At 33.8% G+C, this 14,145-nt stretch overlaps 2 protein-coding genes across 2 annotated transcripts in view; both read right to left on the bottom strand.

Annotated features, from left to right (window-relative positions):
* Nucleotides 1–6,911, bottom strand: part of LOC100915265 (mucin-19) — a 44,730-nt gene extending 37,819 nt beyond the window's left edge. Inside the window, exons 1-4 of the mRNA XM_031940168.1 lie at nucleotides 6,894–6,911; nucleotides 4,946–5,006; nucleotides 3,800–3,897; nucleotides 488–698 (exon numbers count right to left, since the gene is read on the bottom strand). Of these exons, the coding sequence (XP_031796028.1) occupies nucleotides 488–698; nucleotides 3,800–3,897; nucleotides 4,946–5,006; nucleotides 6,894–6,911 (388 nt within the window). The remainder of the gene's footprint in view (nucleotides 1–487; nucleotides 699–3,799; nucleotides 3,898–4,945; nucleotides 5,007–6,893) is intronic.
* Nucleotides 6,912–8,024: 1,113 nt separating this feature from the next.
* On the bottom strand, nucleotides 8,025–11,985 carry LOC116419509 (mucin-19-like). The gene is made up of 4 exons (XM_031940167.1): nucleotides 11,934–11,985; nucleotides 11,795–11,842; nucleotides 9,736–9,795; nucleotides 8,025–8,257 (listed from the first exon to the last, which is right to left on the bottom strand). The coding sequence occupies exons 1-4, from the start codon at nucleotides 11,983–11,985 to the stop codon at nucleotides 8,025–8,027; spliced, it is 393 nt and encodes a 130-aa protein (XP_031796027.1).
* Between the last annotated feature and the right edge of the window lie 2,160 nt (nucleotides 11,986–14,145).

Below are 14,145 nucleotides of genomic sequence, written 5' to 3'. Positions count from 1 at the left end.
ATTCTATGAAATTATAATCACTCTAGAAAAGAGCTATAAAAAATCATCTCCCAAACTTTTTTTGGGAGGTAAAGAACTATGAATATGGAAGAAATTTTTTAATATACTCTTCAGTTTTGATGAATTGTTTTTCCCCTTTTTTATTCTTTATTATCAGGGCTGTTTTTCTGGGAGTGGAAATCAATGGAAGGGAAATGTACATGATATAAAAATATCAACAATAGCTATTTGAAATTGAAAATCAAATATTTGAGATTGATAATTTTTATTTTTTAATAATTTATAATACACATATATTTGTAATTTATAGTTTAACTTATAATTTGAAGCCATTATATTAATGAACTCTTCATCCCACTTCCTAGCTAAGTGCTTTTTCAGCTAATCATTTTATTTCTTTGCACTTATTTCCTTGTTTGAAAAATGAAAGAATTGTATATTGAAGCCTTAAGAACATTGCTCTAAGGTCTGACATTCAGTGGCTTACCACAAACAATATCAGGATCATTTCTCCATGATTCATAATCACCAGGACCATCTGAAGCACAGAGGCGGGACAATTCAGAGAAACTGTCACAAGTATATTTCTTGCCCCCATTCTTACAGTAATCTTCAATGCAGATTTGTTTGTATTCATTGGACAAGGAAGAAATTTTTCCACATTTCTCAAAATATGTTGCAATCACTTTGTTGCAGTACTATGAAAGAAATAAAACATGTTTCTTTAAAAAGACAAGAGAATGTAAATTTGAAATGGATCCAATTAGCACAGTTTCATAATTTTTTCCACCTTCATTTGGAGCACATAAATAGGAACAAAGATAATAAATGGTGGGAGTGACACAGGGCTGAGGCTTGGAAGGGAAAAAATGGTAACAGGATAAGGGGGCAAGACACTCAAGAGAAAAGGACAGTGGAGAGCTGAACTGGTTCATCAAGAGGTTGAGATAGAAAAGGGAGAAATATAGTCAATGTGAAGGTGATGGTCTAGGGAAAGAAGTATGTGGTTGAGAGTTTGGAGGTTACGGTAAAGACAAAAAATAGGGAAAAGCAAATTGAGGATGGAAAGGGTGAAAGGAGAGAGAGAGTATGGTATACAGTGGTGAATGGGACTGATCTCAGTATTGAGTCACATGATCCCTGTTCCCAGGACTGGGACCCTGGGGAGGTCATTTGATCTCTAGAGAGAAGAATTTTGAACCCTGGGATACAGGAAATTGCAGGAAGTCAGGAGACTTGTGGGAGGCAGCCAACATTGGGTCAAGGATGGTTATGTCTTTTTAGTCTATCCAATGAGAAGGCTCGGGTCTTTTGCCTTTAAACCCTGGACAAGCCGGAAGCTCTCCAGGTTCCAGGAGCACATGGTGGGAGCTGGGATGGCTGCCAGGTGTGTGTCTGGCCCTCTCCCTGCAGGGATTAAATAAATGCTTTCTCTTTGTACTTGATGATGTCTCTGATTAGTTAATTTGGGGAAAGGGGTCTAGCACCCATGCCACATAGGGGAAAATAAAATGGAGAAAAATTATAATTGGGGGAAAATATAAAATAAAAAATTATCAAGGAAAAAAATTTCAAAACAGAAATCATGAAAAAAAAGAATTCATTTCCTAGTCACTATAGATGCAAATACCTAAGTATTTCTAGCTATCCCTCATGTGGTACTAATGTGGAATTCACAAAGGAGAAAGTGGAGATGTTGAATCTGTGAATAAGTTCAGAGTGAAGCTGGAGGGAAACTGTTCCCTTTACTGTGTTCCCTTTTCCTTTAAAATTATCACTCTGAGATTGTATCCCCTTTTTTTGATCTGAGAGATCAGGATCTCCTAGGCTCCCAAGGAGTATAGAGAGGGCCTATCCTCCCAGGATAAGAGAAGTAATACTATTCAGAGGCAAATCAACTCCCATACATCTTTTTGTCATTCTGAGTGCTCATTCAATTGAGAAATCCTGGTCTGATCAGCTCAGACTGTCCCAGCCCCCACCAAGATACCCATAACAGGTTCCCTTAAACTCACTTCTTGCAGAAGGTGAAAAGTAGCTCGCTCAGTCAGCTGCTAGGACTCTGCTGAGAAAGCATTCCCTTCTCAGTGCAAAATTCCATTTCCCTAATAGGACTTTGCCACTATAGAAGTCAGTCTCTTAGCAAACTAGTTTCTATACGACAATAAGCTTTCATTTTGCCATGATTTATTTCATTGTTTGGTTTGTAGAATCTGTGACTTCTTATTATGAATATGGGGGCATGGTTGCTTAGAATTTTCTGGGTGCAAAGACCATGTTTTCCATCTCGAGAATATCAATCAATCAACATTTATTAAGCAGTTATTATGTGCCTGCCATTCCACTAAGCCTTAGGAGGAAAGACAGAAAGAAACAGAAAGAGAGAGAGAGAGAGAGAGAGAGAGAGAGAGAGAGAGACAAGAGAGACAAGAGAGATAGAGACAGAGAGACAAGAAAAAGAGACCTTGTCCTAACCTAAAGGAACTTACAATCTAATGAATATAGATTAATTTATATTGCTACTAGAAAAGCATTGGTTAACTAAAGTTCTTTTCCCCCTTAAAACTCAATTTCTAATAGAGGAAACAACACAGAGTAGATGGGTAATTATCTCAGAGGGAAAGGCATATCAGATAAAGGGATTGGGAAAAACCTCCGGTGGCTATTATCTGATACAAATCATGTTTGTGGGTTTCCTTTTCTCCTCTCCAAGGTAGAAGCTAAATTATGATATAATTTTGAAAAGGCATTTCTCCAAAGTAAAGAGAATGAAATGGATAAGGAAAAGGGGAGATGGGAATAATCATTTATATATTGTTTACTATATAGTAAGCACTTTACAAATATCATTTTATTTTATTCTTACAACTATGTGAGGTAAGTGTTTTTATTATCCTTATTTTATAATGGAGGAAATTGAGGCAAACAAAAGTTAACTGATGCATCCAGAATCAAAGTGTCAGAGGCCACATTTGAACTCAGGTCTTCTTATCTCTAGGCTTAGTTTTCTATCCACCATGACTCCTGGCTGCAGTAACTGTTTAAGTTTCTCTATTTTAAACTCCATTTTAAATTCCACTTCTCATTTGAGTTGCTGCAATGAGTGGTTCTGATGTAATAAGGACTCTGTGTCTCCCTGACCTTTGAGGAGGGTGGACAACCTAGTCCAGGGAAATTCCTAAAAATGATCCTCATCCACCTGAATCTCCCTTGGGAGGCTACCTGATTTCTCTTTCCCATGGGAATCTCCTACCTCCAATTAATCTGTGAATCACTTTGGTGTGGGAAACAATCACCAAACTTATTGATTTGAAAATTAGCTCTTAATGGCTCCCTAGCCCCAAACCACAGAAATCTAATAAAAAAATGACTCTGTATACCAAATCTTTGCTAATTCCCGCTGAGGGAAGTTGTTTCTCAGTGAAAATAAAACCATTTTTTTTTTTTTGCCAAAAATCTCACAAAAACCTGCAACATGAGCCTGGGGACCCCATCACTATTAGGGTATCTATTACCCTTCATCTCTCACATCTCAACAGTTCCAGTGTAATGCGCCAGTTAATTTAGGAATTAAAATTTCTAATGGAGGAAACAACACAGAATAGGTGGAAAGGGCAAAGGCACAGCAAATAAGGGGATTGGGAAAAGCTTCTTTGTCATCCTAAAAATCACATAATTCTCCAAGATCCTATAACAGGATGATGGCTGTAAAAAATAAATGAAAATAGTTTTACTGGAGACACTATACAGAAACTGCAGAACACAGAAATAATAGGCCAGTTATGTAATTCTTTCTTACATTTTTTCCATCCTCACATTCTTCATGTTGCTTAGCAACAGCGTTAGGACAGTCATCAGAAATTTTACTGCTGGCAATGTTTTCATCAATATTGTCCCCTTTAAAAAAAAAGAAATTCAGCATTCTTTTATTTGGGCATATCTGACAGACTTCACACTTACATGAACTAAATATATAGTTTGAAAAAGAAACAGAAGTTTTGATATAAACTATAACCCACCAGCTCAATTCCTGGACTATAGTTGATGCTTAATAGGGGCTTGGTGATTGATAGATTGTACCTACATTAGTAATTCCCTGCTTATTTATTCTATTGTTGTTTTTCTTTCTTTTTTTTTTTTTTTTGGAAAAACTGGGACAATTAACTCTTTTGTCTCATGCAGTTTTTATTTATGATTTCTTGAAATATAGCTCTGGGAAACCAGGCTTCCATAAAACCCATTGGGATTCAAATGGAATTACTTGACTAGGCCTTTAAACCCAAGCATTCTAGCTGTCACTGATTGGCCAATAACAGGTTGCAGTCCAAGACTTACTTTTTGTTTGGGTTTTGATGGCTCAGAGTCTGTGTAAATACCAATTGTTTCCCTTCTGGCCAGGAATTCAGAGGGTATTTCCCTCCCATTCTTTTGTAAAGGCAAACTAGGCCACCTTTTGCCTCAATTTTTATCTTGCCTTTTAATTACTGAAAGAGTGTTGCCTCACACAAACTGGATGCTGGGAAAGATCTTAGTTTAAAAAGGTTAAAGTTTCCCACTACTTCAGGCTCATCATCAGTTGCTTGGAACAATATCTATCTCCTATGACTAGAGATAGAGTCTCTAGCTATGCTAGATTTGCACAGCTATGCCTGATTTCAATCCAATTCATTTGCAAATCAACATATACTCTCCTAATATCATAGATACTTTTCAAGAATGATGGAGGATTTGCAAAGGTGAAGGTTAAAAACTGTTGAATGTATAAAAATAAAATACTATTAAAAAAAACTACAATGTACCTTGGTCATATGATTCCAGCAAAAACAATAACAATAAAACATTAAATAGAAAAAATAAAAATTTTAAAATGAAGGATAAGCAACAACATTGGTACTATTTTGTTAAACATTAGACAAAACTAGAATATGTACATAAATAGTCTTACCAGAATCATCACCCAGTTTTCCACAAAGACCACAGGTGGCATATGATTTGTGAAGAGTAAGCTATAAAAGAAAATTGCATTTATATTTAAAATGCCTTAAGGCACAATATATACACATTGTCATTGTTTAGAGTAAATTCTAGATTGGTTAAATAGAGAAAATTAGACCTGGAAGGGGGTATTTCTAGCTTCAAAGTAAGAAGCAGACCTCCTGGGCTTCCTGGAATCTGTTCCTCTATTCAAGGCCCAAAAGTAATTGGTGGAATGGAAACTTAGTCATTAACTGCTAAGGTCACACATTTCCACTAACACTTTCTGAAAATGTATTTTTAAGTAATAACATTTAAAAACATATTAGATATCAGGGTTTGTTGTTAAAATCCTGATTTTTCTAATAAACGTTTAACATCAATTGCATAATTGTTATGGAAAGATCTCTAGATTCAGGGCCAATAATACTGTTATTTAATCCTTGATCTACCATAAAGTAATTGTGTTAACACTGGTAAAACCACTGAGCTTCTTTGTCCTAAGTTTTCTGATCTGTAGAATGCAGCCATATAATATATGGATGGGTCTCAAATATGACTTTTTGACCCATTCTAGCTGTGTGAGCCTAGATAAGGCAATTAACCTCTCAGGGCCCCAGATCATTCTTTATGGAATTGAAAATATTTACTTAAATTGCAATCTTTTTAGAAAGACTTTCCTCCAAGATGACTTAAAAAAAAATCAGATCTTTACCAAAATGACAAATGAATGTTCTAGACTAAGTGATCTCTAAAATTCTTTTTTTTTTTTTTTTTTTTTTTTGCCTCTACATCACTTAGCACTTATTATAGTCTGGGTACATAATAAGCACGGGATAAATCACTTCATTTATTCTAACTCTAAATGTTTCTCATTCTATGTTCCTGTGGATCATTTTCTTCCTAACTTATTTTTATTTTACGGTCAGTAATGAAGTAATAAATACTCTGTAATTATGTTCAGGCAAGAACTATGAAAATAAATATTTTTTGATCTTGGAAGCTCTTTATTTTTGGCATTTTTTATATCTTTGTCATTTAGGTCTTTCGGCTAGCTTAGAATTAACAATAGAAAGAAAAGGTGATCTCACATACACAGTGTGTGTGATCTATTTACATTCTAAAATTTCCCCAATAACAATTTATAGAACTAAAGCAGAGATAAACTTACTGACAATTTATCCTTTGTGTTCCACATTAAAAATAGGATTCCTCTACGGCTTTCTAGCTTAATATAGTCTCCATAATGTTTTATGTGAATCAACTTGTTATTAAATGGAACATATACACTGTAAAAAAAATTATCATATGTTAAATTGAAGACATTTATTGAACATTTCATTTTCTAAATAAAATGCATCTCAAATGCAACATGTCCAAAACTGAACTCGTTATTTTTCCATTTAAATGTTACCCAAGTTCCTTATTTTTGTCCAGGAATTATCATTCTTCTAATCACAACCTGAAAACATTTTTCTAGTTTGCAATCTGAGAATCATCTTCTCTTCTTCATTCTCATTTACTGCTCTCAGTATCAAATCAGTTTCCAAGTCTTGTCAATTCTATCTCTTTACTATTTATTATGTCCACTTCTTTCTACTCATAATTCAATCAGACAACTTCAGGCCCTCAACATTTCTGCCTTAGTTTATTCCAAGAGTCGGCTAATTGGTTTCTCTATATCTATGCAGTCTCTCCTTTCTCTGATCTATCCTCCACAAAAATTGCCAAAATCATATTTCCAAATGCTCAAAAAGCTTAAATCATCCTGTTGCCTATAGTATATAATACTAATTCATCTGCTTGGCATTTAAAATTCTTTACAATCTGTGTCGACTGATTTTTAAATAACTATACATTACTACTGCACATATATTTTACTCTCCAACCAGACTGACCTACTTGCTACTACCCAGTACAGGGAATTTTATCTCCATCTCTGCACTTCTGCACAGCACTGCACTGCACTCATTCCCAAATGTTGTCTCTCCTTATGAATATACCTTGAAACCTCTAGCTCTCTTCAAAGCTCAGATCAAATGCCATTTCCTTCAAGAGGCCTTCTCTTATTTTCTTACTTTTTAGTCCCTCACCTTACACCCTCAAAATCACTTTAGATTTATTTTGTTTGTATCACATATTTGCTTATCTGGGAACATTTTATATTCTGTTGCCCTACTAGAATGTTAAGTTCCTTGAGGGACGAGATTTCTCACTTTTGTATATGTATATCTTACATATAAAGTAGGTACTTAATACATAGTGAATGCTTAATAAATGCTTGTTTATTAATTGATTGCTGGTTAAAGATATTTCCCTATTAACATTATACCCAGCACTGATCCTGCAACAAATTCTCTTTTATTATTTCTGAAGTATTCTTCCATTATTTAATGCTTCCAGAAATAATGTGACCGCTGGAACACAGTTTTCAATGGCCTAAAATTTTAAGCTTATGAAATGTCCTCAAGCTCTTTGGACTTTGAATATATGTAATCTCCATGACACTTGGAAACATCTAGAAAACAGAATTATTACATATAAAAACTTCAAGAATATTCACTTTTGGCATAACTTTGTAGATATAACTAAAGATACATTTTAAAATATCCTAATCATAAAATTATATGATAACTGAATTAATAATAAAATTACATCTTTCCAATTTTGTGATGACTATATTTAAATATTTATAATAATAGCACCTACCCTGTCAGGGGTGTTATAAAGATAAAATAGATAATATTTGTAAAGCATTTCACAAACCTTAAAGCACTCTGTGTGTATACATATACATTTATAATATATCTCTATATAATATGTATGTAATACATATATATACATATATTGTTATAATATAATGCTTATTTTGTTCCTGCTATATAATCCTAACAAAGTAGTAACAATTGTTTTATTTTTGTCCTTTTATTAACTTTTTCTTCCATGTATTTTAAAATAAATTTTATTGATGTTCTTTTTCAACATTTCCATCATAACATCCATAACATCCATCCCTTGTTTTTTTAAAAAAAATTTTTTTCTAGATGTATTTACCTTTCTCCATTAACCAGGATTGTTTTTCCACTAATAGAGACATCAGTGCCATCAATTAGGACTGTGATCTTTTCAATCTCACTCTGATTACTGCGTTTGATTTCAATGTTAAAATCACTTCCAGATTCAACACAGTGACGACAGAAGGTGTATGTGCACGAAGATTCAAAGGAAAAGATTTTACCATTAAAGGTTTTATATGCTCCTTTGCCCCATGTAGAAGATTCACCTAAAACAGGTCAGAAGTGTATTGATTATTGTACAGCAATTACTGACTTATGCTTCTACTGATGAGACTTTGAAGTTTCCTCATGCAGTAATGAGATTTACTGAAATTTATAAAAGAATTGCCATGTATATAAATTCCACTTATTATAACTATAAAGATATTATGGTAAGCTTCACTACATTTAAATCCCTCCCATTAAGCATTAAGGCTGAAGGAAAGTATTTCCTTGATTCGTTCGCATTTATTTAATATAGACATCAAAAATGGAATACAATCCTGTGTCCTCAGGGAAATAAAAAATAGGTTTTATTCTCTCTTTTTTGCTTGGCATAGATATTTTTTAAAAGCAGCTTTGAAAATCATCATGTATTACTCTTCACAGCTAGTAATCATTTCCACTGAGAATATATAAAAGATGTCTTTCATCTTTCATTTCACTGTCCATCTATGTCTTGGTAGGATAATTATAGGAATAATGAAGTGCCCTTGTCCTAGATCTGGATAGAAGATTATTTATAATTTCATCTGACATAGAAAATATGATCCTTCTTGAAAGAGTAAGGGATTTGTACAATTTGAATAGTTCTGATTTATGACTTTATAAAGTTTAATTATTTTACATCTGTTAAAAAGCACAGGACAAGTCAGGTATGTGGCAATAACTCTGATCTCTAGTACTAAGGGATAGTGAGACAAGTGGATCACTCTGAACTTCAGTGGGCTGAGCCAATTAGATGTCTTGACTCAGTATGGCACCAATATGGTGAGCTCCCAGCTCACGTGGGATCTGAGGTGGGATAACACTTACGAGGGACCCACCAACTTTAGGAAATAAGCACATTCTGTACTGATTAAGAATAGAATCTACCTATAAGTGGCCAGGTAGGCTACTTTGATCCAGCAAGTTAAGGAACTACTATTAGATAGACAAACAGACAGACAAATTAATAAAAGTATAGAGCAAACATTTTATTGGCTTTTCTAACTGGTTGTACTAGATTAAATATGCTCACAATAAAAAAAAAAAAAGAAATGCTAAAAGGTTTTAAACATAAGCAGCCCCCTGAAAAGTGGTGACACAATCCAGATACTAGCTATAGGGTCAAAGATTTAGAGTAGGAATGGCTTTTAAAGATCAATTAGCATAACTCTCCTCCTAATCCACACCTTTTTCCACATGAAGACTACAGACAGAATTCAAATGCAAGTTCATTAAATTATTTTCCTTTACAGTGTTCACTTGGGTACACTGTAGTTTTATACATTACAATGTTCAAAGACAGCATCTACATCACACAGAAACCATTAGTTAATTTAGTGAAAAAAAGATCCACAAAATGTCCATCAAACAGAGAGGAAAACAACCCATATAGTTATTGAATTTTTAAAGTAGTTTCAACATGACAGTTTTAATATCATTGGAGGTACAAAGAATTTGATTGAAAGCAATAAAGCAAATTATTCATATTATTTCTTACCTACAATAGTAGCTGTTTCAGAATATGTTGGTGTAGCTTCTGGTATATGGGATCCTTTTTCTGTTAAATGCAAAAGAAAGCATATTTTCAACAAGTACTTTCTTTTTAAGTACAAGGCAGATTCGCATGGTTAGTAAAAATGCCACATGAGAGAACAACGAAGAGTTTCTTTATTTTAAATAACCTTTATAGGTTCAAAGTCAGGGCCTAAATTATCCTGTTTCCACAGAATGTGTGATTGTTGGGTTTTCCACCCTACCAGTTAAAAATGACCCCCCCCCCCATGCAATTCCTTGGCATATCCCCTGCCAATGGTGAGAATAAGTCCTTTTTTTTTTTTCATTTTCGAGCCCTGCATGATAGCTAAAAGGTCATAGCTACTATGTACACAATATTCTTTTCTTAAAAATGAAGATTTGATCTGCTTTATTTTTATATATTGTATGTTATATTTTTATATACTCAGCCTGTTTTATTTCCATATTAACATCATTCTCAAAGTAGACCTTATTTCATCCTATTTCACTGATTAGGTTCTATAAACTAAAAATCCAAGAGAATCAGTTCTCTGGAAAACATGTTTGATGATATAACATAAATCCTTAAATTTCTGACAACCATTTTTTTTAGTATCTTCTTTTTATGTAGGCATTTAAATAAACATGTGCATTCAAGTCCATATTCTGAAACAATCAGACTAGGTGGGATAAATATTTATATATATATATATTATATTAAATATAATACAATTACCCTAGTGTCTTAAAAATAGCAAATTTATCTTCGTTAAAACAATGTACCATGTTGGGGAAAATGGGGAGGAGGGATAGGAATTGGAATTGGAATTTCACTGGTAGGTGAAAAAATTCTTATCATTACAAGTTGTTAACTTCTCTATAATTTAAAATCTTAGAGGACCAGGTTTAATGACTTGCCTAATATAACACAGTAAGTCTATTAATCAACTAGAATTAATCACTTACTGTGTGCCCTGGAGAATAAAAACCAAAAGAATATATCAGAGAGTGAGACCTCAACTTAAGTCTTTTTGAATTTTCGAAATACCTCTCTATAATTTTACAGGCTAGTAAGACTGGTGATGGAGGGGATCTTGAAAAATTTGAAAATATTTCAAAGGTTGTTTTTAAACAAACTCCAATTAATACCTAAATATAATTTAAGGTTTTCTATGGTTCATGCAAAGTTTAAAACTATTCGAATTGCTTTTCTAAAATTTGATTCTATAAATTCAAAACTCCCATTATACTGTAAAAATGGATGTACTAACTACCTTGATTTGTTTGAGCCCTCAACTATATGTCAATTATCCAGGTAACTGAGAAGAGCTACATAGGATCTATTTGATCTATTCGAATGCTAAATGGCTCAACATATCAACTGAGTGCAGTGACTGAGAGTAAACCCAGCTGGATGTGCAGAAAATGAGCAACTCTGAAGCCAATCAAACTCATATTAGCCTTGGGGCAGACCCTGAGCCATTTGCTTGCTTGTGGACCTTAAAAATCATCCTTATCTCCAAAGACTCCCCTAATTGTTGTGTATGTGGCTCTTTGGAAATATCCTATCCCCTTATTTTATTGTTTATGCTCTATTATTGAACTATTTATGTATCAGAAGGCCACAGCTCTGACACCTGGAATTCCTCACTTCCCTTTCTCCCCAATTCCTTGCCTTCCTTTATTTGAAAACCATATATTCTGTCCTCATCCTTTCCTTAATTGAGATGTTTAATATTAGGCTAAGTGCTCCCATGCACTTATTTTCCTGATTAATAAAGATCTTTAATTTTACAATCATTGTCTTCCTCTGAGTGTCTTCCTTTTAGGGAGATTTGGGATCTTGCAGAACTAGCCTTTGCATTCTCCAGGTATTTTCCCTTTTGTGAGAAAAAGAGATCTAAATTCTCTAGAGAGCACGCCTGCCTCAGTTTACAGTAAAAAAGTAGGAATATTGACAAAGACAACAACCACATTCTTAAGTAAAAGTTTCAAATTAAACCAAAATTTTCTCCCTGGTTATCTAAATTATATCAATATACCTGATTCATTAGATCCAACTGTTGAATAATCAGGTGTACTTCTTGATGCTTTAAAAAAAAAAAAGGAAAGAAGTTGAAACATTTTCAAAGGAAAACATTTTATTTTAGCAAAGTGACAAAAAAATTTAATTCAAAATACCTGAAAAATGAACAATAGAACTAGTACCAGAAAATATATTCCCAACATGCATACTTCCAAGAAATTAACTTACTATAGCTATAACAATCTCAGGTCAAATGGAGATCAGGTGTTTTGATTCTCTATCCAAAATACTAAAAACCAAGTTCTTTGATGATAACTTAACCAATGACAATAGATATTTTAAAATAAAGTATTTAGATGTGAATGGTTTCAGTTGCTTTCATGTTAGATATTTAAAAAGCAGTTGACAAACTGCAACTTACACTGAGACCAGATTGCAAGCTGGCTGCAGTTCTACAAGATATACTTACATGACTCTAAAGGAAGATCTTACACCAGATGAAATGCTTCCACATGAAAGACTAGATGAAATTAATATTATAAATATCATAAAATATTCTATCGATCATAAGAAATTTGAATGATTTAAAAATACAAATAATTGCAATACTTAGTGCACAGACATCAAATTTAGAGACTGATGAAGGAAGATTAACATAAACAGGGCCATTAGCATGGCTCTCTCTCAGAAAGATTTACATTAAATTTATCTTTCCTAGAAAGTAACACTCCAAAGAGAGTTTTTTGGGGTGGAGTCTGACCAAATTGTGGTTATTCACAGCATTTAATAGACCATGTGAATGTAAAAAGAAGAGACAAATAGGATGTGAGAGTGACAAAGTCAATGTGCAGCACTGATTGCTGGACTGATCATACTTATTTTCTCCAAGCTAAATATTTAACAAAAACAGCAACCCCAAAGAAAAGAGACACCAAAAGAATTAATGTCAACAGATTACAACACTTCTATGAATGGGAACAATTTGTTGCTAACTTGGAGGGAAATTTGAACCAATAAACAGTTGGCTATGGTGGAGCAGAAGAGTGGACAGCTTTCAGAGATTTGGTGTACAGAATGACATTTGCTCATCTAGATTAGGATACTTACAAACATCAGTACTAATTTGACAAAATGATGGGGAAATTCAGAAGCTGCTAAATGAAAAACCAAGAACTTCACAGGTGTACCAGCAGGATAGTTCATACATCCTTAGGAAAGTAGCATTTAATTCCAAGAAAAGTAAAGTACAAGTGAAGCTTAGAGAGATGAAGATTCTTGGTTCAGTAAGAAGACAGATGAAATTCAGTTTTATGCTGATAGTAACAATCTAAAGCACTTTTATGAAGGTCTGAAGGTTTTTTTATGGACCAAAGATCTGTGTGCATCTCAATTATTGAGAGATAAGAGCATGATCCTAGACTCTTTTGTAGGGTTCATAAAAGTCAATCATCAATCAGTACTAAGGCCACTGACAATTTACCTCAGTTTGAAGTTAATCCCTTCAATGGAAAAAGAGGTTTTTGAATGGCATTAGACTCCTTTCATCTGACAAAGCACCTGGTGCTGATTCTATTCCAGCTGAGATTTATTTAGATGATGACTGAAATCTTCTGAATTAAATGGTAAAAGGAGGTTATTCCCCAGAAATTAAAAGACATCTCTATTGTCCACTTTTATAAAGGGAATAGATTGTAACAATCATTAGGGGGAGGGTTCCTCTCTTTTAGTCATTACTGGCAAGATTCTTGACAAAGTCCTTCTTAATAGGGTGATCCTTTCCCTGGAAGACGGTTACCTACTTCAGAGCTAATATGGCTTCAGAGGGGGCCAAGGAGTGGTTGATAAGGAGCTTGACAACCCAAAACTCCAGAAGACATCCCCAGAACAGAACAGATGATTATACACAAGTTTCATTGATCTGTCAGTTGTGAGGGCTTATGGAAAATTATGGCAAAATTTTATCTAATACATTAGTATTATACATCTGTTTCATGACAGCATGTTTGCACAGATTCTGGACAGTGTATGGATGCTCTTGCACTTTCCTAGTCATTAGTGAAATGAATCAGGACTCTGTGCTTGCTCCATGTTCTTTAGACTTATGTTTTCAGCAAGACTGTGGCACTCTTTCAATAAGGATGAAAATGATAATATGTATAAAGACAATGCCTAATATTAACTTTATAATTTACTATATATAAATAGTGTTAGAACAAAATTGCATTTCAGGGTGAATTTAGACCAGTGAAAAACAAATAAGACTTGGAATGAAAAGGAATCCTTCTGGGACAAACCAACATAATCTGAAGAAAAACTCCAGGATGAGGATTTAACTGGTGTGAAGCATAAACACCTCTAGATCAGCTC

Source organism: Sarcophilus harrisii, chromosome 5, assembly GCF_902635505.1.
Source record: "Sarcophilus harrisii chromosome 5, mSarHar1.11, whole genome shotgun sequence".
Classification (NCBI taxonomy): Eukaryota; Metazoa; Chordata; class Mammalia; order Dasyuromorphia; family Dasyuridae; genus Sarcophilus; species Sarcophilus harrisii.
The sequence above is the reverse complement of the archived record's forward strand: the minus strand, read 5'-3'. Positions and strand labels throughout refer to the sequence as shown.

Excerpts from the sequence above, each read along its gene's own strand:
- LOC116419509 (XM_031940167.1), bottom strand. The coding sequence starts at position 11,985 with ATGCATGTTGGGAATATATTTTCTGGTACTAGTTCTATTGTTCATTTT. Across the intron at positions 11,843-11,933 it reads TTCTATTGTTCATTTTTCAG|CATCAAGAAGTACACCTGAT; the intron begins GTATTTTGAATT and ends TTTTTTTTAAAG. Across the intron at positions 8,258-9,735 it reads TGAAACAGCTACTATTGTAG|GTGAATCTTCTACATGGGGC; the intron begins GTAAGAAATAAT and ends GACCTGTTTTAG.